This window comes from Geospiza fortis, unplaced genomic scaffold, assembly GCF_000277835.1.
Source record: "Geospiza fortis unplaced genomic scaffold, GeoFor_1.0 scaffold130, whole genome shotgun sequence".
Classification (NCBI taxonomy): domain Eukaryota; kingdom Metazoa; phylum Chordata; class Aves; order Passeriformes; family Thraupidae; genus Geospiza; species Geospiza fortis.
This window is the reverse complement of record NW_005054300.1, coordinates 15,013,559-15,035,460: the sequence shown is the minus strand read 5'-3', so window position 1 is coordinate 15,035,460 and position 21,902 is coordinate 15,013,559. Positions and strand designations below refer to the sequence as shown.

General features: G+C 36.9%; 1 protein-coding gene across 1 annotated transcript in view; it reads left to right on the top strand.

Moving 5' to 3' along the window:
* DLG5 (discs large MAGUK scaffold protein 5) overlaps positions 1-21,902 on the top strand; it is a 61,775-nt gene that overhangs the window by 15,125 nt on the left and 24,748 nt on the right. Inside the window, 13 exon segments of the mRNA XM_031062190.1 lie at positions 1,200-1,343; positions 2,867-3,050; positions 6,286-6,545; positions 7,658-7,970; positions 11,733-11,963; positions 12,995-13,179; positions 13,796-13,921; positions 14,587-14,719; positions 17,552-17,679; positions 18,365-18,540; positions 19,057-19,160; positions 19,943-20,035; positions 21,076-21,901. Of these exon segments, the coding sequence (XP_030918050.1) occupies positions 1,200-1,343; positions 2,867-3,050; positions 6,286-6,545; positions 7,658-7,970; positions 11,733-11,963; positions 12,995-13,179; positions 13,796-13,921; positions 14,587-14,719; positions 17,552-17,679; positions 18,365-18,540; positions 19,057-19,160; positions 19,943-20,035; positions 21,076-21,901 (2,903 nt within the window).

Below are 21,902 nucleotides of genomic sequence, written 5' to 3'. Positions count from 1 at the left end.
ATGATTTGCTTGGCTTTTTTTTCTCATTGCCTGTGGGGTTATAAGAGACTCAGGAGATGATACAGGGATGGATGTCAGAAGCTTGATTTTGAAACTAGAAAATTCAATGATGTGAAAAATCCTGTGACTGTACAGAGGAGGAACAATTCAATTCAGAGTCTCTTAGAAGCTTAGTGCTACAAAGCAAGAAGATATAATCCTGCTAATTTAGTTTCTACCATGATGTACAAATCTAATTCATTCTAATCTACAAAAAAAGGTGTCATGTACAAGTAGCGTACATTCTACATATAATCTATACTGTCTATTGATTGACCATGAAGATTATTTTAGAAAATTGCTCTCCCAATCATACAACAGAAATTTGAGTAAAAAAATTTATTTTGATGGATTTTGGCTTTTATTTTTTTCTGTTTACTGAAAAATGCTTGTTGGAGATTGTATTGTGTTGGAGATTTCTAATAACCCAAGTTTTGTTCAAATAATTATCTTATAGAAATGTGAGGTAAACTCTGACATGTTTCCCATTATTTACAGTAGCTTAAAAGAATATGGTAGCATATAAAGAGGTGTGTAATTCAGCACAATGACTTGGTCAAACAGGTCAAACTCTTCCAGCACATATGTGTGTGTTTGATATTCTATTGGAAGTCTTTGTCTCAAGTCTAACTGTCCTTCCTGGGGAGTTAAGGACAAGGTCCTCCAGATGCTGCCTTTGAGAAGCTTTGTTAAGCCCAGGTCTCCATTCATGCCCAGCTGACTTTGGCAGCCTCTTCTAGCCCTGCCCTCGCTGCAGGTCTGGGCTTTGTCACTGCCACTTGAATGTGGTGGCCCAGGAAAGCCAAGTGTGCTGTGATGGACTCGTTCTTGTATCAGTGGAAGTTCTGTTCTGTGCTTGTGTCGCTGCTCATTAGAGAGGAACATGCAGGTTCAGTATTTTTGGCCATGTTAGTGATAATTAGACAGAATCATCCCATTATGAGATGTTACATTGCAATATAAAATTTATATAAGTTCAAGTCAGTGACTTTTTATTAGTGGCTCCATCTTAAAGGGAATTGGTCAATATTTAAATTAACACATACTATAACCTAAGTGTCAACAGTTGTGTGATAGCACTTTTATTGCATACTAATTTCTCAGGCTTTCCATTCACTTTAGTACCTGATGTTTGACCCCATATTCTTTTTCTATGCTAGGCCTAGTCCAAAACCAAATCATGATTATGAAAGGCTGAAGATTCAGTGTATGAAGGCCATGTCAGACCTACAGTCTCTGCAGAACCAGCACACCAAGACACTGAAAAGGTGTGAAGAAGCAGCAAAAGAGGCAGATTTTTATCAGTAAGTATTAGTAAAGCTGTGCAAGGTAAGAGTTTACCAGTCTGTGCGCTATCATATGGTATTAGAATGTGATAATCAATTAATTTTTTTAATGCTATTTTCCACTTAAATTGCAAGATGGATAAAATCCATTAGATAAAACATCTCTGGCCCGTTTGACATGATCAAGTATGGACTGCCTGTTTTACTTTTAGCAATTTGAGATAGAAACTCCAGTATGTTCATGGGATCAAAAAAGAAACCTAATTACTAATTTGAAGTTGTAATCTAGCAGTTTTACTATCAGGCTAGAGAGCAGAATATAATCTGAGAGAATGGAATTTTTTACTCTCTTTTAATAGATTGCGATAGTTCTTGTGACAATCTGTGTAAGTTATAACACAGGTCTAATTCAACTGTTATTTTCTCCTGCAGTAGTTGTTAAAGCCCTGTGTTCTTTTTTAAAAAAAAGTTTGCTTTCTAAAGACTTTATCATTTGCACTGCAATCTGAATGAGAGCAGATTAGTAGTCTGCATGCAAATATTACATATGCTTGATTGTGGGAATGTAATTGGGAATATAATTTGTGAAAATGCCTTTTTCTTTTTAACAGGGTTTTCTAATTTTAAGGAAACTTTTTTAATGCTTTCATCATTCTATGCAGGGAGCATTGGTATTTCACTTCATAAGGAAGAAATGCAACGTATCTTAGAACACAAATTTTTATATATAAATACATATTTAAATATTTACCAGCAAGTATGAGAGTTTAAGTAGAATCATTCTGTTTCAACAATAGAAATACTTGTCAGTATCCTACATTTAAGTTTTGATCTGTAGTAGTAAAATACATTCAGTTGACTTATCTGCTGTTTTTCAGCATTGGTTTAGTCTAATTTTAGACTTGTACCTTGAATTTTAATCTGAGTTATAACCTCCTCATGTGGCTCTCAGCTGTTTAAGTGAGAGTGTATTTATTTCAATAATTATAGCTGGCATAAGGAACTTCGGGGGAAATTTTTATCTTGAGTGTAGTTGAAACATACACAGTGTGATTTTCTTGTTTGTGGAGTTTTTTGATGGTTTAATGGGTTTTGTGTTTTTGAAAGAGTAGCACACAAGGAGCTTTTTGTCATTTTTATCTGTGTTTTGTTTAGCTGCTGCTCAGCTCAAGAGCTCAAGACAAAGTGGAAATGATGGGTGGGATAATGGCTATTATCTCAGGAATCATCATATTATGCTATTTGTGTTTGTCTGCCTGCTTTTAATGGCTATGAAATGGCGTTGACAGGTGGCATAAATCCATCATCTCTTCTGATGAGGTTTAAGGGTGCTGTCTATGTCTGTGTATTTTCACACTTAAGCCCCTGTTGGTTTCTGGTTTTGTTTTTTTTTTTTCCCTGGTGCTTGGAATACACAAATATCCAGAACTGAATTTGTTTGACCTGCTTTCTTGGTAGGAAACTCATGCTTGAAATGAATTACTCCAGGACTTTGTCCTTGCAAGTTGGCCTCTAAGAGTGTTTTTTGTGTGCCCTGACAGCACGCTGCACAGCCGGCTGCTGAGCGACCAGTCCCAGCTGAAGGAGGACATGGACACCCTGAAGAGGAAGAACACACAGCTGGTGAGGGAGCACAACCACCTGCAGCAGTCCTGTGAGGAGATGAAGAGGCTGCATGATGAGGATCAGAAGGAGATAACAGACCTGCGCAGCCAGCAGCAGCAGGTGAGCCACGGCCTGCAGGGTGTGCTGGAAGAGATCCTGGCTTCTTCCTTCTATAGAGAAATGGCAATGTGCAGCATTGCTGCCTTTAGTCTCTTACTGGGTCCCAAACAGCCTCCTTGCCTTGTACAGTATTGGGGAGACAATGATATCTTGATTACTAATTGATTTTCTTTGTCTAACTGGAAAAAAAATGTGTATTTAAATGCAGAGATGAAGAAGTGTACATGAAGATGGTATTTGCATGATATTTTTTAAATGGGTAGAAAGGCATCGGAAATTTAAGTTGCAAAGTGATTAAAAAGATGACTGTTTTACTAGGGTATTTTATGGGACAGGGTTTACCTTAAGCTTGCATACAATGTTTGTTGTTGGTTTTTTGGGAAGAATCATGAAAGGTTGATTCATGTTTTTGAACTTGAAACAAAAAGAGACAAAATTTTCAGGACTGGAAGGGTTGGACATTTCAACTTTGTATCACAGGCTGCCTTCAGGTCAGTGTTATTTACATATTCTGAAAAAAAAAATAGTAGTGCTAAGGAGCAACTGGTTGTATCAGGTCCACTGTTCGCCTAGGAAAACGTCGGTTCATTTAGTTAGCATTGTTACAGTACCATGTGGAATGGTTAAACAGAGTATCTGGGTTCAATGTGTGTAGGCTGATTCACAGGGCAAACTTGCAAGTCAAACATTAGGCTTCAGAAGCAAAATCTATGCAAGCCAAAATAATTATTTGCTAGGGCAGGAGGGGCAAAGGTCAAAGCAAGCTGGATGTGCTGAGTGGTACTTTAGGAGGTGCTTGAAGATAGTGCAAAGAGGAGTGAAGATTGGTTCTTTCTTTTTATCCATTTTACTAACGCTGTCTTGTGAGTTCTGGTGTGAAACTGTTCAGTGGCTTGGTTCAGAAGATAGCAGATACTGTGTCAGCCTGGACAAATAGCATAATTGGTATGTGCCTCAGTTTCCCAGTCTGCAAAACGGATGTAAAACCTCTGAGAGAAGGCTATTCTATTTTGACATTCTGTCCTGAAGCTTGGAATTATCTGGAAGCATAGAAGGAGGCTGATGTATCATTGTCAGGATTGATTTAGAGAAATCTAGTCTTATGTCAACATCATGATTAAACCTTTAAAGAAAATGATGTATGTGACTCTTAGTGGGAAAATCTTCTAACTCCATTTCTCAGCTTGTCAGAGTGATTCATGGTGTCTTGAAGGGGTGCCAAAGTCTTATCTTGTCCCTGTAATTTCTCATATGAATTAGTCTAACTCTCTGTCGATCCCTCTGACTTGTTGTTTCATTGTCAAGCCATAACAAAATACATCTTGGTGGCCTCAGAAAGCACAAGCTTTTGATCAAATTACTCTTTGTGTGGGATTGTCATGGATTTGCTGTGTAGCAGCTGACCAGCTTAAGTTTCTGCTGCTCACATATGGAGTTTCATGTTGCCATGGCTGTGTTCCTTGGGCCAGCTGGGACTATTTACTTTCTTTCATTGGGAATTTGAATGGGAGATGTTTATTGCACTGGTGCCTCCATCTACCTTTGGTAGGTCTGTGTTAGCAAGTTTATGCTGAATTCCATCAAAATTCTTGTGTATAAATTCTTCTTTAATTATTTAGTGTGTTTTCAACATAAATGCATTCCATATATGCTTTAGACAGTGAAAATTGGTTTGTTTGAATTCCTAAATAATTTGTTGTCAAAGCTGTTCTTAAACTCATTTGGGAAGTAGTCTTCAGGAAAATGGCTTTCCTGAGTGGGTTTAAGTCTGTGTATTTGCATGTTATGTATGCCTACAGTTTACCACGTGTGCAGCTTATCTGAAATGGTTCACTGAAGCATGCTGGCTAATAATGTGTCCAGCTCTGTGCAGGCTGTGCTGCTGAATCCACTGAGGATTTGGATATGTTGGAAATAGCCCAAGTGCAGTCTTGTTCCAGGGCCACTTTTATATATCCTGGTTAGTTAAAGGAGACCAGTGTCAGGCTGCAGAACTTTTGTTCCGTTATCTTGCCTGTGTAGCCAAGTGGTTTATTAGCAGTGACAGTTGTTAGCCTTTACCTCTGGGCAGTGAAGAGTGGGCAGCCTCTTGTTCTCCCCTTCCCTTCTGGTCTGCAGGCATCCAGGTTCATCCATGTTCATCCAGGAACTGGTCCTTTCTCAAATAAAAGATAGAAAAAATGAGGAGCCCATTTGTGCAGGATAGTTGCTGCATGTTGGGTTTCAAATTTTTACAGTGCTTATATTTTCTTCTGTCTTACTTGTAGTTCTTTAGTATTTTTTTTTTATTTTCAGATAGTTAGGGATATACCTCTGTAGGCTAATGTTAGTATTATATAATTCCTGGCACCTCTCTGTATGGAGCATTCCTGTTTCTTCCCACTGCTCCATCAGGGCAAGATTTCAATTTAAAAGACAAAACCAGAAAAAAGGAGCATGGAACAAAAGAAAAAATAGAAATCTTACTGCTTTATTTCAGGCGTATTTTTTGCCTTTTGAGAATGAACAAGGACTAGATTTGCTGACACTCATTAGGACTTTCTTATGTTGCTGCTGGTCATGTATCATCAGTGTTGCAATGTACAGCAAGATTCCTACAATGATGTAAATTAATTTAAAATTAAGATTCAGGTCAGGCTTTATTCATGTTTAAATGGATTTTTCTCTTCCTGTTCATCTTTTATGTATGCTTTTTGAAACCCAAACCTCTGTGGGAAGTTCTCAGATGAAATATTGTATGAATATTAAAATAATATGCCCGAGTGTATAACATATTTTGGGTAGATCTTATTTTCATTATGCTTTTAATTATTTAATTAATTCAGAGGGTACAAGCAACCTATCATGAATGCCACCTTGTGGGCATCTCCTAAATTACCACTATCATCTTGGTAATCAAGTAGCAATTACCTCTTGTTAAAACTACAAGTTCTTCAAAAACAACTTGGGTTTAATAGGTGTTCATAACAATTGCCATAAGAGAGAGATTTTCATACACTTGTGCCTTGTGATAAAGCAGACGTTTAACTCAACAGAAAGCAGATGTAATAATGCTTAGAGTAACAGTGGCACTTAAAAGAAGTTCAGAGTTTCCTTAGTCATTAAAAAGAATGATTACTGAAATTGGTTTATGTGTTTTTGTTCTAATTTTGTTTCTTATGTATACATTTTAAATCAAATTGCTTGAACTGATTAACAGTAAAGATTATTGATAGAGCTTCTGGCATTTTTTAAGGTTATGAAGCAAAATGGATCATCAGAGATACTAAATAAACTTTACGACACGGCCATGGACAAGCTGGAGGGAGTGAAGAAGGACTATGACGCCCTGAGGAAACGGTACAACGAGAAGATCGCGAGCCACAACACGGACCTGAGCCGCCTGGAACAGGCTGAGGAGGAGAACAGGCGTCTGCAGAAACAGATTGACATGCTCATGAAGCAAAGGGACACAGCAATTCATTTCCAGCAGCAATATTCTTCCTCTCTTAGGAGGTATAACTGAATTTTCATACCTTTGACTTATCAGTGCTAATGTAGCATCTTACTTCCATTGTGCTAGAATCACAAATACCTTTCTAATCTTTTTTCTGAAATTTTCCTCTAGTGTATGTAATCTTGCTGTGATGAGTAACCATGTGCATTTATATAAAATTTTCTGGAAGGTTCTAGAATGTGTGATTGGGATGCTAATTTGGAGAAATGGTGGAGAAATTTTCTTAAGAAAACGGTTTCCCATTTCCGGTTTTGGAATTGTATGAGCAATTCTAACCAGTGCTTAGCTTGTGTGAGAAAGGGATACTCTACTTTTCAACCTATGTTTATTTTTAGTTCTAGATATAGGAGTCAAACATGACCAGAATTTTGTTAAACTTCAGACTTGTTTCCAAACAAATTCTTTAACTTATGGCAATCCTGTATATATGTGTATATATCTCCTTTTTTTAAATACTAAAAGCAAATCAGTAAGGGAATATAATTTCTACATGTGTTTTGCAAATGAAGATCATCTCAAGCCTAAGTTAACTTTTCATGGTGTTAGAATGGCAGACTGTGGGGGACTGTGAGACAGGGCTTTAGGGAAGAGCAGAGTTCTCTGGCTGCAGGTGTTTGGGAGTCTTGCTTCACTGAGAATGTGCTGCTACGAGCAGTACACGTGTTAAAATAGAAGGGCACAAACACTCAAAGCACACTTACCCCCTCTCTGCTCCTTGACACCAAGCCTGCCCAGTTAACCATATGGGGTAGGAAGGATATCAGCACACATGAGGACTGCAGAGAGCATCCATGGGTGTGCTAAGAATGGTTTCATTGACTGTTAGGGATGATACACAACTCCCACAGACCAAAGCCAAAAATTATTTTCTCGACATTCGTAAATGGTTCTTTATAATTGTTATGGTTCAGTCCTTAAAGAAGTTCTGTAGTATTCCTTAAGGTTCACTAACATTCCTAAAGCAGTGGTTATTTTGCAGCATAGAGAATACATTTTCTAACAAGTCCTCTGGCATTACGTTTTATCCATGGATATATGTGGTTATGCAGCCAGATCCTTAATGTATAAAATGAGTAACAAGTGTCTTACTGATGCTTCCACTTGTTTTCAGGTTTGAATCAGTACAGCAGGAACTAAGCAATGCCACAGCACAGAACAAAGAGTTGCAGAGGGAGATGGAGAGATTGCAGTCAGAGGTGACAAGGTTCAAAACAATGCAGCTGAAAGCAGCCAAGGATGCAGAAAAATACAAGGAAGAGAGGGATTCGGTTTTCAATGAGTACCGCCTCATTATGAGTGAGAGGGATCAAGTAATCAAAGAGGTAGATAAGCTGCAAACAGAACTGGAGCTTGCTGAGTCCAAGCTGAAGAACACTTCTTCTGAGAAGCGAGTGGCCAGTGAAGAGATGGAAGCTTTGAGACAGGTACTAAGCTGTTGTTTTAGTGGGGAAGGGAAATGAATCTGTGTTGTTGATGCTGGAACCAGGAATGTATAACTGATTAATGGAAAATAGGAATCTGCTGCAAAGAGGAAATTGTGTTCTGATGTTTTCCTATACCATACCTTTTTGCTGTCAATGTCCATGTTTGAATGGAGTACCTGCCAGCTGAAATTTGCTATACACTTAATCCTGTCCTGCATATTATAAATCCTTTCCTTTGCTGTGTTAGTCTTTTATATCTTCTTAAGTAATACTTTCTATAATAATATAGCTCTAAATATCCATGATTTTAAACTTCTAACCTCTACAGGAACCACTGGATACTATCTGCTGTGACTTAAGGCACTACATGATCAAGTAATCTCAAATGCTTAGGCAAAGCCTGTGCTGACATGCATGTTCTTACTCATTTGCCCTTTTACTGCCTCTAAGTTCAAGGGGATATTTTCAAGACTTTTTTCTTTAGAATTTAGGCATGCCTTAAAGTGTGTAAAACCAGAACTTTCCAATATGTTCTTGAAATGCTTGTTTAACAGCCATGTCAGAATGTAGCTGTTATGATTTGCAGAACAGTTTGCTGCTCAGTTTCATTTCTGCTGACATGCATTCACTTTACTGTTTGGTTTACAAATACTTAATTCAGCATGAAATAGATACAAGGAAATGTATTCCATTGCCTATCAATCTTATTTTACTCTTCATAGCATTACATCTGAACAAAATATTCTTACAAAAAATTAGAGGTGGAGCTTTCTTTTAAATAAATAACATGATTTTTTGAGGAACATAAGTGAACTGTGACATGTGGCATCAGAGCTTCTAAGTATGACTAAATTCTGGTTTTAGGAAGTCATATTTTCCAACCCTGCATATTTGTCAGCTCAGTAATTCAGCTCTACAGTGAGTGAGGTTTTCATGTTTCATACCTCTTCTACTTTCATCAAAGCCTTTAAGCCAATCAAAACATCTCTTGATTTCAGTGGGATCAGGGTAGGTTAGGAATACTCACGGAAATAGCCACAATTAGTTGTTCAGTTCCAATTTGTTGTATCTGTCATTGTGGCACTATGAGTAATTTGCCAAAATGCCTTAAGCAATAGGGAATTAAAGTTTTAAATGCATGGGTATTGACTTAAAGGGGTGTTTGAACAAGAACCAGCAGGAGCCTAGGACTGGGGAGTGTGGTGCTGGCAAGGCAGAGACGCGTGCTTTTCTTCACTCCCAGAAGCAGCCCTTCAGAAATCAGAAATAAATGCTGCTGTAATATTCTGAAAGGCGTAAAATAGCCGTACTTAAGTTTTCTTTTTGTTCTTGTTTTTCTTTCCTGTGGCTATGACTCTTCTCAGCAAAATTTTTGAAGTATTAAAAAAATGTATCAATCAATGCATCGATCATCTTGAAATAGTATCCTGAAATATGTCCCACCTAAGTGGGATTGCCCTCTCAGTGCATAGTTGTTCTGGTGCTCTCTGAAAAGTCAACTTAGTGGTTTTCACTTTTCTTGGGATATATGGCGCCTCTAAGTGCTTTATAATGTAGTGCTCATTGACTGTTTAAAACAGCACTGAACTCATTTAGGTAATTTTAAATGTAGTTTCTTCCCTGAAGCTTGTGTTTTCTACTGCATCTTTGGTGTCCTAGAGAAATTGTAAAGCAACTTAAATGGAGAAGAGGTTGATTTTTTTTTTTTTAGCATTATATCTGAGCAGCTACTGCTGAGGTCACACAGTTAATTTCCAAGTTAGACATGTAAACTTTTATTAGTAACACATGCCCAAACTTATTGGTTTAATAGACATCTAAAGTGTACTGATTTGGTATTTATAAATTATAGAAGAAATCTCATTATTTTTCCCCTGATGGACAATTTTGGATTAAGGTCTCCTGAACTCACCCAATCAAAGCCAGGGATTGGATGTTAGAGATTTCCCCCTCTCTTTTCTCCAATGTTTTTTTTTTGTTTAGCATAATCTTTTACTCTGGCAAATACTTAGAATGTTATGTTTCATTTCAGTGGTAGTCAGTTTTCCCCTCAGTTTAACAGATCTGTTATAGTTTGTCCTTATGTTATATTCAGGTGTGAGAACTTCCGTAAAATATAAAAGTAATTCACAAATTCAGAATCATTCAACTCAAACTGTTCTACTGTTATCAAACAGAAGCTGTTCCAGTCAGTGCCAAATATGGTGCATTCCCCTGTGCTGTGTAGTTGTAATTTTGTGCAAATGTCCTAGGAAAAAGACAGTAGTGAAATTTTATCACTGGCCACCAGAGGCAATGGCTGCTCCTGTTCAGATGGTTTATATTGAGCGTGCTGAATTAAACTGTGGTAGTGTGTATTTTTTCCAAACACTTTAAAGGACTGTAAATTCTGGTTTAGTGAAGGTATTGCTGAGAGCTTTCCCTCAGCCTTGGTGACTTTGATCTCAGCTGCTTGCAGAAAAAGACTTAATGTTATTGTGTGGGTTTTATACACACATTTGAATGCGGGTTTTATACAATCTATAGTTAAACTGTGCAAAATGCTGGTTTCACTACTAAAACTAGCCTGCAGCAACAGACAGTTCAGGGATTTTTCTCTCTTCAGGGATACTGAGCAAGGAAGGTCTTACTGGTGTTGAAAGTACTTGGGCGTTGTGGTAATTGAGATTCACCTACAGAGTGAGTCATTAATTCAGTGCTCATCTGCACTCTACAGCAGAAATGGCGCTCTTCATGCTGTTGTTAAAAGTCTGACTAGCCTTTCTTAGATGCGCATCTCAAAAACAATTCTCTTAGTATGGCAAAATGCAATTGTCAACTGTGCTCTAAATATTCAGTTTTATTCTTTAAAAACTGTAGAAGTAAATAAAATGAAAATCATTTTATGACATAATGTTTTTCTATCCTTAAGCACTTCAACTGTTTCTTTTGCTTTTGAGATGCCAGCTGTCTCTGGTGAGCTTTTAGCAATCGAAACATCAGTAGTTTCCAGCTAGGAGTGACTATGTGTAGGAGGACTTCTTTGTAGCCATTGACTGAATGCTTATAGAGACCTGAGCCATCTTGGAAATGTAGTGGCATGAAATTGGATTGTTTCAATATCCCATGCTTCTAATGGGAAGTCTAATTTAAATAATTTTAGAGGGGCAGATATTATTTTAGAACGCTACTACATTTGCCTTATCTTTTTTATTACAATGCAGTTGAATTCCACACTTAAAATGTACTGTCATTCCACTTTATAGAATATTGTAGTTTTATCTTCAACCTTCTGTAGCACATTGCTATTTTAATGGCGTACAACTTTAATGTTCCTTTAAAATTTATAGAGAAGCTGTAAGATGCTTACGTAGCTAAGTTGTCTAAATTATTTCAGTCCTGTAGAACTGAAGCAGTTGTTTAAAAATATTTGTGATATATTCTTACCCTTTGACATATTTAACAACAGTTTTTTTAAAAAACACCAAGTCTGTCTGATTAATAACCTTTTCTCATTTAGGTTCCTCAAAGCTATCAGTGCTCCCAGAATCTTGCTTACTTCTGACAAAGCACTGTGCCCATATGATGGTGTGATATTTTTTAATACCACATTTAATATTCTTTGCTAGTACTTACTTGTATGTAATGTGATCTGCCCCCATTTTTCAGAACATTAGTGGTAAACTCTCTAGACTTTCAAGGTGTCGTGACATGTATTCAATTGGAAAGATGAACTGTTTCCTTCTGAACTTAACCTACTACAAATGATGGATCTTGTTTTAGGAGCTAAACTCTGCTCTAGTGGAAAGAGATCGAGCGATTTGTGAGAGGAATGAGTTACTGGAAAAATACTGTCATGAAGTGAAGGACAAAGCTGAGGCCCAGAAGGAACTTGATCAAGCTTGCAAGGATATAGAGACAGTGAAGGAAGAAAGAGATGTTGCCAGGAAAGAGAGAACAGAAGCTATCATCCAGAGAGACCATCTGCTAAGGGAATATTATCAAGCCCGTCAGGTATTGCAAGTGATGCCTTTAATGATGCCTTTTTCTTTCTTAGCTTAGTTAGGTCAGTAACTTGCAAGACTTTAAAGGTCTGGGCACATTGGGAGTCCTCCCTCTTTTTCTCAAGTCACTCTAAAATACAAACATGTACATGTATGTTCTTCAAGACATGCTGACAGAAATTCTTATTTGAAAGAAACGCAGTTGTGCTTCTTGTTAAGGTTGTTTGTAAATATGAATAGAAAAAGTTTACATTTTAACCAAATTGTAAGTCAATAAGTCTAGATTGATTAGTTTCATTTACATTCTTGAAATTAACCACACGCAGTTGTTTGCAAGCCCACAGCTTCTGATGGGCTGTACTGTTGTAGTTGGCTTGTGTTATTGTGCTGCAAGCTTGGAGTTTTCTTTGTGTATTTGTCTTACTGTTGTCACCATCTCTCTTATTCAAAATAGGGAGTTTTGGAGGGACAAGGTAACTTAAAAATAAAGTAATTCTTATCAAAAACAAGAAGCATTAAATAAAAACTTTCTTTCAATTCCATTGCTCTTCAGTTTCATTGCTTTGGATTTAAGAGACCTGTATGAATCCCAGGTCTTGGGATTGTTGTCTCAGGGTAAATAATAGGTGTTAATGTGGGAAATATGTGTTGTCTTTCTATACTATATATATACTATATGCAATTGCATATGGTAGTGTATCTTGATTTCTAAGTATACTTGAAGGTTTTTCCTGTCTGCTAAGCAGATCAAAGTTGAAGCACAGAATGTCATCTCTGAAATATGACACATTCACTGATGTTATTTTCAAGTGAGGGTTCTTATTCACGTAGTTGTACAAATTTGTGTGCTGCTGCATGAAATGCATTACAGCATTATCTTTCCTCCCAACCCTCCCAAAGTTGCTGCTGAAATAAATGAATATTTTTCATGAAATCATAAGAATTGAATACATCAGGCAACATACAGATAGCAAAAGCTGTTTGTGCATATGTATCTAAAAATTGTGCCTAAAATACTTATCTGTGTTTCTTAATTCCTAGATACAAGATTCTGCTACCCTAGACATAGAAAGAGCAAACAAAGAAATTGAAATGCTTCGGAAGCAATATGAGGCAATGTCACAAGAACTAAAGGAAGCTGTCCAGGAAGCAGAAGTAGCCAAGTGTAGGAGGGATTGGGCCTTTCAAGAGCGGGATAAGATTGTTGCAGAAAGGGAAAGCATACGGTAAACAACTGCTAGATAATACCTGAGTGATGTCTGTAACACCTGCTGCACAGTTGATGCAGTTCTAGGATGGCTGGATTTTGCCAGCACTTCCTCTGCATTAGCTGTCACATGGTGATTTTTTTAAAAAATGTTGAGGGCACCTTACAAGATCTTTGTCATTTTCTGTGCTTTCATAACCAAAATGTCTCTAGTAAATACCCTTCAGTCTAACAGCACTGCTGTGTAGGAACAGCCAATCGTGCAATCTTTTAGGCATGCTATACTAATAATTCTGCTGTAGCTCTAGTCCTGCACATAATTGTTTGCCTGTGGGGACATGCACAACAAGTATCCAACCTATTTGCTACTAAATATATCTAAGGAACTAAGAAAAATAATTAAATAAGGGGATTTTCTGCTAGTTTAAAGAAGATAAGTAGAAATAAGATTCTCAAAGGGATGAAGAATTAAGACCTAGCGTATGTCATTTTTTCTTCCTTATCTTTTTTTATTTTGCAGATAGAAACCTTTTGAAACTGCTCTTTGAAATTTTACATTAACTATACAATGTGGTAAAGCCAGTTTACTTTAATAGGGTTTTAAGTAACTAGATTGAAACCTTTTTGTTTTGAAGAACTTTGTGTGACAACTTAAGGAGGGAGAGAGACCGAGCCGTGAGTGACTTGGCTGAAGCTCTTCGCAACCTGGATGACATGAGAAAGCAGAAAAATGATGCTGTTCGTGAACTGAAGGAACTGAAGTATGTTAGAGAAATGACCAAACTGCATTGAAATTGGTGATGAAAACTTTGTTTTGTTAGCTGTGTTCTTAAGAGAACCATATGTTGTTGCAGCTGTTGGCAGTAGGCCTTCATGTTATTGCGTGTGGAAGCATTGTCTGTGTTTCTAGTTATCATGGAAATTATTATGCTGGACTGTATCTCTTTTATCTTATTAATGAGACTCCCAGTGTAAACTTCCTGCTGTGGAGATCCACTTAAGCAATATTTGTATCCTTTCACTGATGTCATATTAACTGCAGCCTAGTTCCTCTCAACTCTTTACTCGCTGGTTTATGGGAGATGTTTTACCATTGGTATTTATCATGCCCTACATACTAATGAATCTCATCTGAGGGTAAATTAAATGCATTTTGGAAGATGCGGGAAACCTAGTTGTGCACTTAGTCATGTAAAAATATTGCAAAAAATGTAAGAATATGTTAAGACAGTATATAGAAATAGAAAGTCAATTTGAGAGCAGACAAAAAAAATTTTGGAAAGACAGAAACCAAAAGAAATTTTTGACAGCTTGGATTTGTGATGTAGAAAACCAAATATAATATCCATCACAATCATAACATTATTTTTCAGTTTATGTAAAAGGGGGTTGTCGGTGTCTGCAAGTAATAAATTTCTTTGCCTAGGGAAAAGATGGAAAATCAATTGGAAAAGGAGGCCAGATTTCGTCAACTGATGGCCCATAGTTCCCATGACTCAGCCATAGATACAGATTCTCTGGAATGGGAAACAGAAGTGGTAGAATTTGAAAAAGACAGAGTAAGTAAAATCATACACCGCATTGTCTTTGTATTGGATAGCTCTGAAGCCAGTTATAATCTTTAAATACTAGATAAGATTAAAAACATGATTTTGGTAATTTTAATTCTTTATTCTTTGACAAAAAAATGTGTAGGTGCACATGGAAGCAGCAAGTGCAGTTACCGCTACCTGAAAGTAGTTGATAAAACCAAGCTGTTATATACAAGCTTTATAGTTTTCTTCATATGCATTATAAATAAAAATAGTTTCTATATCTCATGTTGCAGGGTACCCAGGTCCATGTAGTATAGTGGTCTTTAAGTTTGTGCTTCACTGCAGACATGGCATTGCCAAGGCAGCCAAAACTTAAAAAGTGAAGGAAACAGTGATATTAGAGGCCAATCTTTTATTGGCAACAACCCTTAAAATCTAGCATTAAATAGTTAATGTTTTATATTAAGGGACCTGTTAATGTTTTACATTAAGATAAATATATTCTACCTTTGCTTAGATTTGCTGATTAGAAATTTTAAGGTATTAAAAGTACTTATTTATGGTGAACATGTCTTTTAGGGCAACATTACTGTTCAGTTTGAAAATCTGGGATGAAAGGAGATGCTAATCTCTTGCTTGTCTGTAGAGGAAATTAAATCTCTTTTCTATTTTGGCATATTAAGTAATGTTCTTAAGTTTAACAATCCAGATAACCTCTACTTCTTATTATCCTAGTAGTATTTTTCTCCATATAACTTCACTTTTTTTTATTGTAGTCTAAAATTTTTCATTTGCTGCAATGTATATAATTCTTGTATGCACTACTATGTGAAATGTTTGGTTGGTACCCATTGTTAATGATAACTTTTTTGAGCACATAAAATACACAGGTAGTCTTCCAGATGGTGATTAATTTATAACAGCTTCTGTATATACCAGAATTTCTTTGTCATTCCTGAGTGACAAACTTTAGTGATTAAATTCTGTCAAATCCCTTTTATTCTACTGCAGTATTCAGGGGTCATCTTTTCTTATGTTCTTCCAGTCTGTCTGTGTTGTGGTAGTGCATCCCTACAAAATCACTAGTATGTTTCTTTTTTGACACAAAAAATATCATTTAATATTATTATATTTTGAAATACATATTGAAAAGATAAGATGAACTGAGTACCAGTGTTGATCTATCAGAATCACCATCTGTCAATTCTTTTTGGAATAATAATTCCCCTTTGACCAAGCTGTTTCAGCACTTGTGATCAGCTCCATCAGTTTTGTTCCTTTCCATCTCCTCTGTTTTAACTGATAGCTAATAATTTTGCTTTTCCATTGTCTGTTAAATTAATTAGTAAGTCTAGCATATGATGTGCCTGTGCTAAACAACATTGCAGCGTGATGAATTTTCCATTCATGTGCAGTTCTTTAGTTTTTCTTTACCTCTAAGATGGCTCTATATGTTTGCATCGCTGAGATCAAATGTGTGCACTAGGTCATTTGAATGTGTTTCCCTTTTTTAAACATAGGGATTACACTTGCTGCTATCAAATTATAGTAATAATACTGTGCCAACCTTGATCAAATATACGGAAAAATCTTTGCTGACCTACCAGCATTTGAATTCCAGAGTCGAGACTATAGAGTTTAATACATTTCAGTAGTTTTATTTTTGCTTAAAATTCACCTGTCTGATTAAACTTGTGTTATACATAATCACTCAGCTCAAAACTGAGAGAAATAATACTCACTTTTCAGCTCTGATACTGTGATGTCTACTTGATCCTTATTTTATGGCAGCCTCATGCTCTTCCCTATGAAATTTTTGTCTGACATAGGACACTGGGAAGAATCATAAGGATTTTAATTTTTTTTTAGAGCTTTAGCTCAATTTATTTTCTGGTAAATCTTGATCTTTTTGCATGCTTTATCTTCAGCTTTTATCAGGCACCTTTTGTACTCCTTGAAGACATTATGCTCTTCTCCTTCTGAGGGGTTAACTTGAATCATACTTACACATCTGCTTTAGACTCTACTTATTTTTTTTCATGTTAGATTTTAAACTTAAAGTACCATCACCCTTCATTATGCTGAGATGGTTGATCCAGTAGACAGCTTCAAGTAGAGTTCTCTAATTTTTAGAAGTGTGTTATTTAACAGTGAAAATAGCAATAATAATTCAGTTTGTGGTCAGTTGATACCAATGTACTGTTTTTTGGATCAGTTTTTTTTCCTTACAGTGACCTTATTATTTATCAAAGCAAGAACTACATGAAAATTTCCCTGTTTTGTTCAATGACCAATCTCTTAAAGATTTTTGTAATTTTTCACATCAAGAATTATCTAGTATGGGTCAGGCTTGGTAGAATATCACCTCTAAATCTGTATTTAGAAATGGTCTCCCATAATGTTGGAGCTATTTTTATTTATTTCAGATCTCTAGTCATACCACGGCAGAGGTCTGCCTGAGTTCACCACTAACACACAATGCTGTTTCCTTACCTTGCCAGTTGTTTTTTTCCCCATTCTTAGGAAGTATGTCCTTGTTTTCTTACTACACAACCAATATTGTACCTTACAACAGGTTATATGAGTCTGAATGGGCCTTTTCACATGGTCAGCTGCTTTTCTGTTCCTCTTTGGTGAAGTTCCCATTTGTATTATTTAAGCCTTAATCTGAGAGAGAAGGATCATTCTAATGCCAGAAGACTAATGGAAATGGGAGTTTATATATTTATATATAAAAAATTCTAACGTGATGCAGGAACCCTGTAAATAGAAGTCCATAGTGCAAACATACAGTAATCCCTCTTGGTAACAGACACTGTGGAACAAGTGGAATCACTTGTTATTAATATTTACTAGGATGATATGGACTTGAAAGCACTTGGTTTTGATGTGGCAGAAGGTGTGAACGAGCCGTACCTCCCTGGAGACTGCGGGATCTTCGTTACCAAAGTAGACAAAGGAAGTATTGCTGATGGTCGGTTAAGGTAGGCTCTGACTTTGGAAGATACCTGTTGGTTTTTTGATTATAATAAACTAATTCTGAGCATGTTGAAAATTGGCATCATTATTTTTATTTTTTAAGTTCTTTTTTTCTTTATCATTTGTCGTGTATATTATTAACGTTAGTTGGAAAATCACACTAAGACCAATGCCTAAAAGCGTTACAGAAATTAAACACTGTTTGACTCAGCACTCAAAACTCAAAAGAATTTGAGATGTTCTTTTGTTGCACTGTGCCCTGTTTACTCCATTATTATGATCTCCTCAAACCTGTATTTATTTAAATTTTGGGAAAGACATGAGGGTAAGTTATTGAGGGAGGGCAAGAGAAAAGGAAAGTAGAGCAAGGGATCATTTGGAACCATCTGCTATTCTTGGTGTTGATAGAAGCTTTTTAGTAACTCCTCTCAGTACAAAGCATTGCTTTTAAACAAGAAGTAGTCATTACTGATTTACGGATATTCTTTTCCTGGTGAAGCGCAAACTAGCAGTCCTGGTTTTCATTTAGCTGCTATTTAATGCTTTTTCAGGAATGGATAACTCCAGATAATGAAGGATGATTTTATTGAGATCAGCTCTGTTGCATACCTTTTCATGGAACATTATTCATGTGCTGTGTCCAGCAAAGTGTGCTTATAACTGACCTACCTAATTCTGTGTATCTACCAGAGTGAATGATTGGCTGCTGAAGATAAATGATGTGGATCTTACCAATAAGGATAAAAAGCAAGTTATAAAAGCTGTTCTAAATGGAGGAGGTGTTATTAATATGGTGGTTCGAAGAAGAAAGTCTTTAGGTGGGCGAGTGATAACACCTCTTCACATCAATGTTTCTGGACATAAAGGTAATAACTAAAAGGATGGATGTAAATGGTACATGTTTGTTCAGCCAAATAAGGCTTGACATAAAGGTACATGTTCTCTGAGCCTTTGCTTAAATCACATTTACATGTTAATGGCCTCCTAGAGGGGAGTTTTCATTATTTGTTTAAGCAAACCAAGAATGCTGTTATTGATAATAGCTTCATCTTGTAAGTACAGGTTTTGTTTTTGTCCTTAGGTGGGTTGTAGTTGATTTTTTCTTTAAATACTTGTCTCTAGTTGGCTTGCCTGTTTGGAATGTTTGTGGGAGTGTAAACAAGTCTGTTAAACCCAGCTACCCCATGATGTGTGATTATATTAATTTTTGGGATATTCAAAATCCTTGTTTTCCCTGTCTTGTTATTTCTTTGAAATTATTTTCAGAAATTGAAATTCAGCTAGATTGGAAGTCATATTTCTTTCTTGTGCAGGCAGGTCAGACATGCCATTTGAGCAATATATTTGAATTGTAGAATCAAATTCTTCTTCATGTATTTCAGATAGTGGGCTCAGTCTAGAAAATGGAGTATTTGTTGCTGCTGTTGTGCCCGGAAGCCCAGCTGCCAAAGAGGGTTCCCTTAATGTGGGAGATAGAATAATTGCTGTAAGTCTTAATATATTCCATCTGCCTTGTTAAACTTTTATTTATTTTGAAGTGTTATCATTGGTGCTACTCTTTAAGATGCCAAACATTCCAATTAATTTTTATTTTTGCAATAATTAATCCTTTTTGTAAATTCAGTGGATATTTATTCGAAATTATGTTTTTGTATGCTGAGTGATGAATATAATGTGCAGCTTATTTCCCAAGCTCATATGTGAATTTTTGTCAGAAGCATTAGCTTATTCTTTACACTTGGCTTTTATATACGTACATATACATGTAAATATATATATATATATGTATATATATACACATACACACATACACATCCATCTGTCTATCTATCTGGCAATCTTATACTGACTAGGAAGGGTCAGTTCCAAAAAGGCATCCCTTCATTGAATAAGAGGTTCCTTGTCTTATAAATGTTGGTACCACAGCTGTCATCTGTTCTGGGGAGGGAGTCTGTCCCTGCAGCCTTTGGAGCCTTACAGGATGAGTGTGGTTTGTGCCCTGTGAAAGGGGAGATGTTGCTGCTGGTACAACTGCACAGAGGGTGTAGTGAACTGGTGGTGTCACCCTGTGTCCCTGTAGGAGTAGAAGATTGGATTTAGGAGTTGTCCATTCTCCACTCTTGAAAATGCACAAACATAAACCAGATTTCAGTCACATATACATATGTAGACTAGTATTTTCTCTGTCTCAGAGATCATCTACCTGAAATCCTCCCTACCTATTACCTTTGATTTACAGATGTCTGTTGTGATTTCTTTTGTCTGCAGATCAATGGCATTGCACTAGATAATAAGTCACTTACTGAATGTGAAGCTCTGTTACGAAACTGTAGGGATTCCCTTACTCTGTCACTCATGAAGGTGAGTAGCAGAAGCTAAATTTGCAGAATTCTCTTGAACTTGTGCAGAATTACTCTAGTTGTTCAAGGAAGAGTATATGCAAGGAAATGAGTATATCAAAATGGGAGAAAGACAACCGTCTCGTTGCATTTCTCTGGTGGTACACTTCCTCAACAGTTATTTCTGAAGTAAGGCTCTTGTGCCATCTAGTAGGAAATGAGACTAACTTGCTGTCTTCTTTCCTATTTTTTGGTTGTTACATGAAATGGTACCTGAAACAAGAATGTTTCTGTGGGTGTATTGGCTGAATACCATCCGTTTAGGAGATAATGTTTGGGTTTTTGATGGAAGGGCATGACGTATGATATGGATAATCTTACATTTCATGGACTGTCTGATGGGGCAGAGAGTGTGTTGCATTATTATACATACCCTGAAAGCAAGATGAAAATTGCTTGCTGCTTCTTGGGTTTTGCTTCAGAGCTGCAGCACTTTTGTACATGAAAGATAAACTGCCTGCTGGCTAAAGAAAGTTAGCTTTTACTCAAGAGCGAGCTGTGCACAAAGCTCAGCTCTTGCTATCATGAAGATTAAGTACAAGGCTTTGATTTTCAGTCTTATTTCTATGAAATAGTTATTCTGTTTTGCTTTTTGAGTTTAGAGTCCCATTATTCTGGCCCTGTTACATGGATTTTGAGTTGTAATTTCAGATCTAGAGAGCTTGAGGTTTTAAGAAAGTAAGAAGATTAAATGTTTGAGTGGAAGTGGGCAATGAAAGTTATCTTATTGGCATCACTTATCAGAGGCAGAAGTAGAATGCAGGGCCCTTCATTTTCAATTGAGTACTTTTGCCACCATGTAGAATTGCCCTTTTGGAATTGTTGTGAAAATGTTACCAAATTTTTTCTAGCTTCATTTCATCTGATATTCTGTGCTTTGAATTGTAAGACATTACTAAGTGTATATTCAGGTATAGATAAATTAAGGAGGCTAGGATATGACTCATACTAAGCAGAAATCAGCCACAGTAGTAAGGTGATCACATGTGGTTTTTGTTTTAGGTTTTTCCTCAGAGTTCATCTTGGAGTGGTCAAAATATATTTGAAAATTTGAAGGATTCAGAAAAAATGTCAAACTGTAGAGTTCATGCATCAGAGATACAAGCGCAAAATAAAAGAAATCTGAAACTCAACAGCTCAACCCAAACTGACATTTTCAATCCAGACATCATGGATGGCAAGAAGGAGCAGAGTGAACAGGGCAGCGCTTCATTTTGTGATCACAAACCTTTCCCTAGTAACACATTACGAGTTGACTCTCGTAGGAACACAGTGCACAGTTGCCATAGTAATTCAGAACACAGTCTCAGCTCCTTCAGCCCAGAGACATATGGGGACCAAGGCTATGGAGCTGTTGACTTGGACAACAGGAGGCTGCCTTACGAACCAACAGGAACTGACTGTGTGATGGTTGAGACAGCCTTTGACAAAGGACATGGAACTAAGCATAGTGGTGGTACCTGGCCAAAAGTCATGGTCAATATCTCAGCAACAGAAACAGAAAAGTTCTCTGTGTATAAAAAGCCAAAACAAAGGAAATCTATCTTTGACCCTGATACTTTCAAAAGGCCACCAACTCCTCCCAAACTGGACTACCTTTCCCCTAATCAGGTGACGGGCCATTCACCTCAGCCATCAAAAGCTGAAGTGGCTTCAACTCCTCCAACTCCTCCTAAGAGAAGCGACTCCATCAAATTTAAACATAAACAGCAGGCAAGCTCTGCATCAGAGTCTACAGTAACAACGGGATCACCACCCACCAGCCCAGCCACTGCCCAAGCTCCAGTTTCCTTGGCACTTAAACAGGACTCTGCTACTCTCAAGGGGCG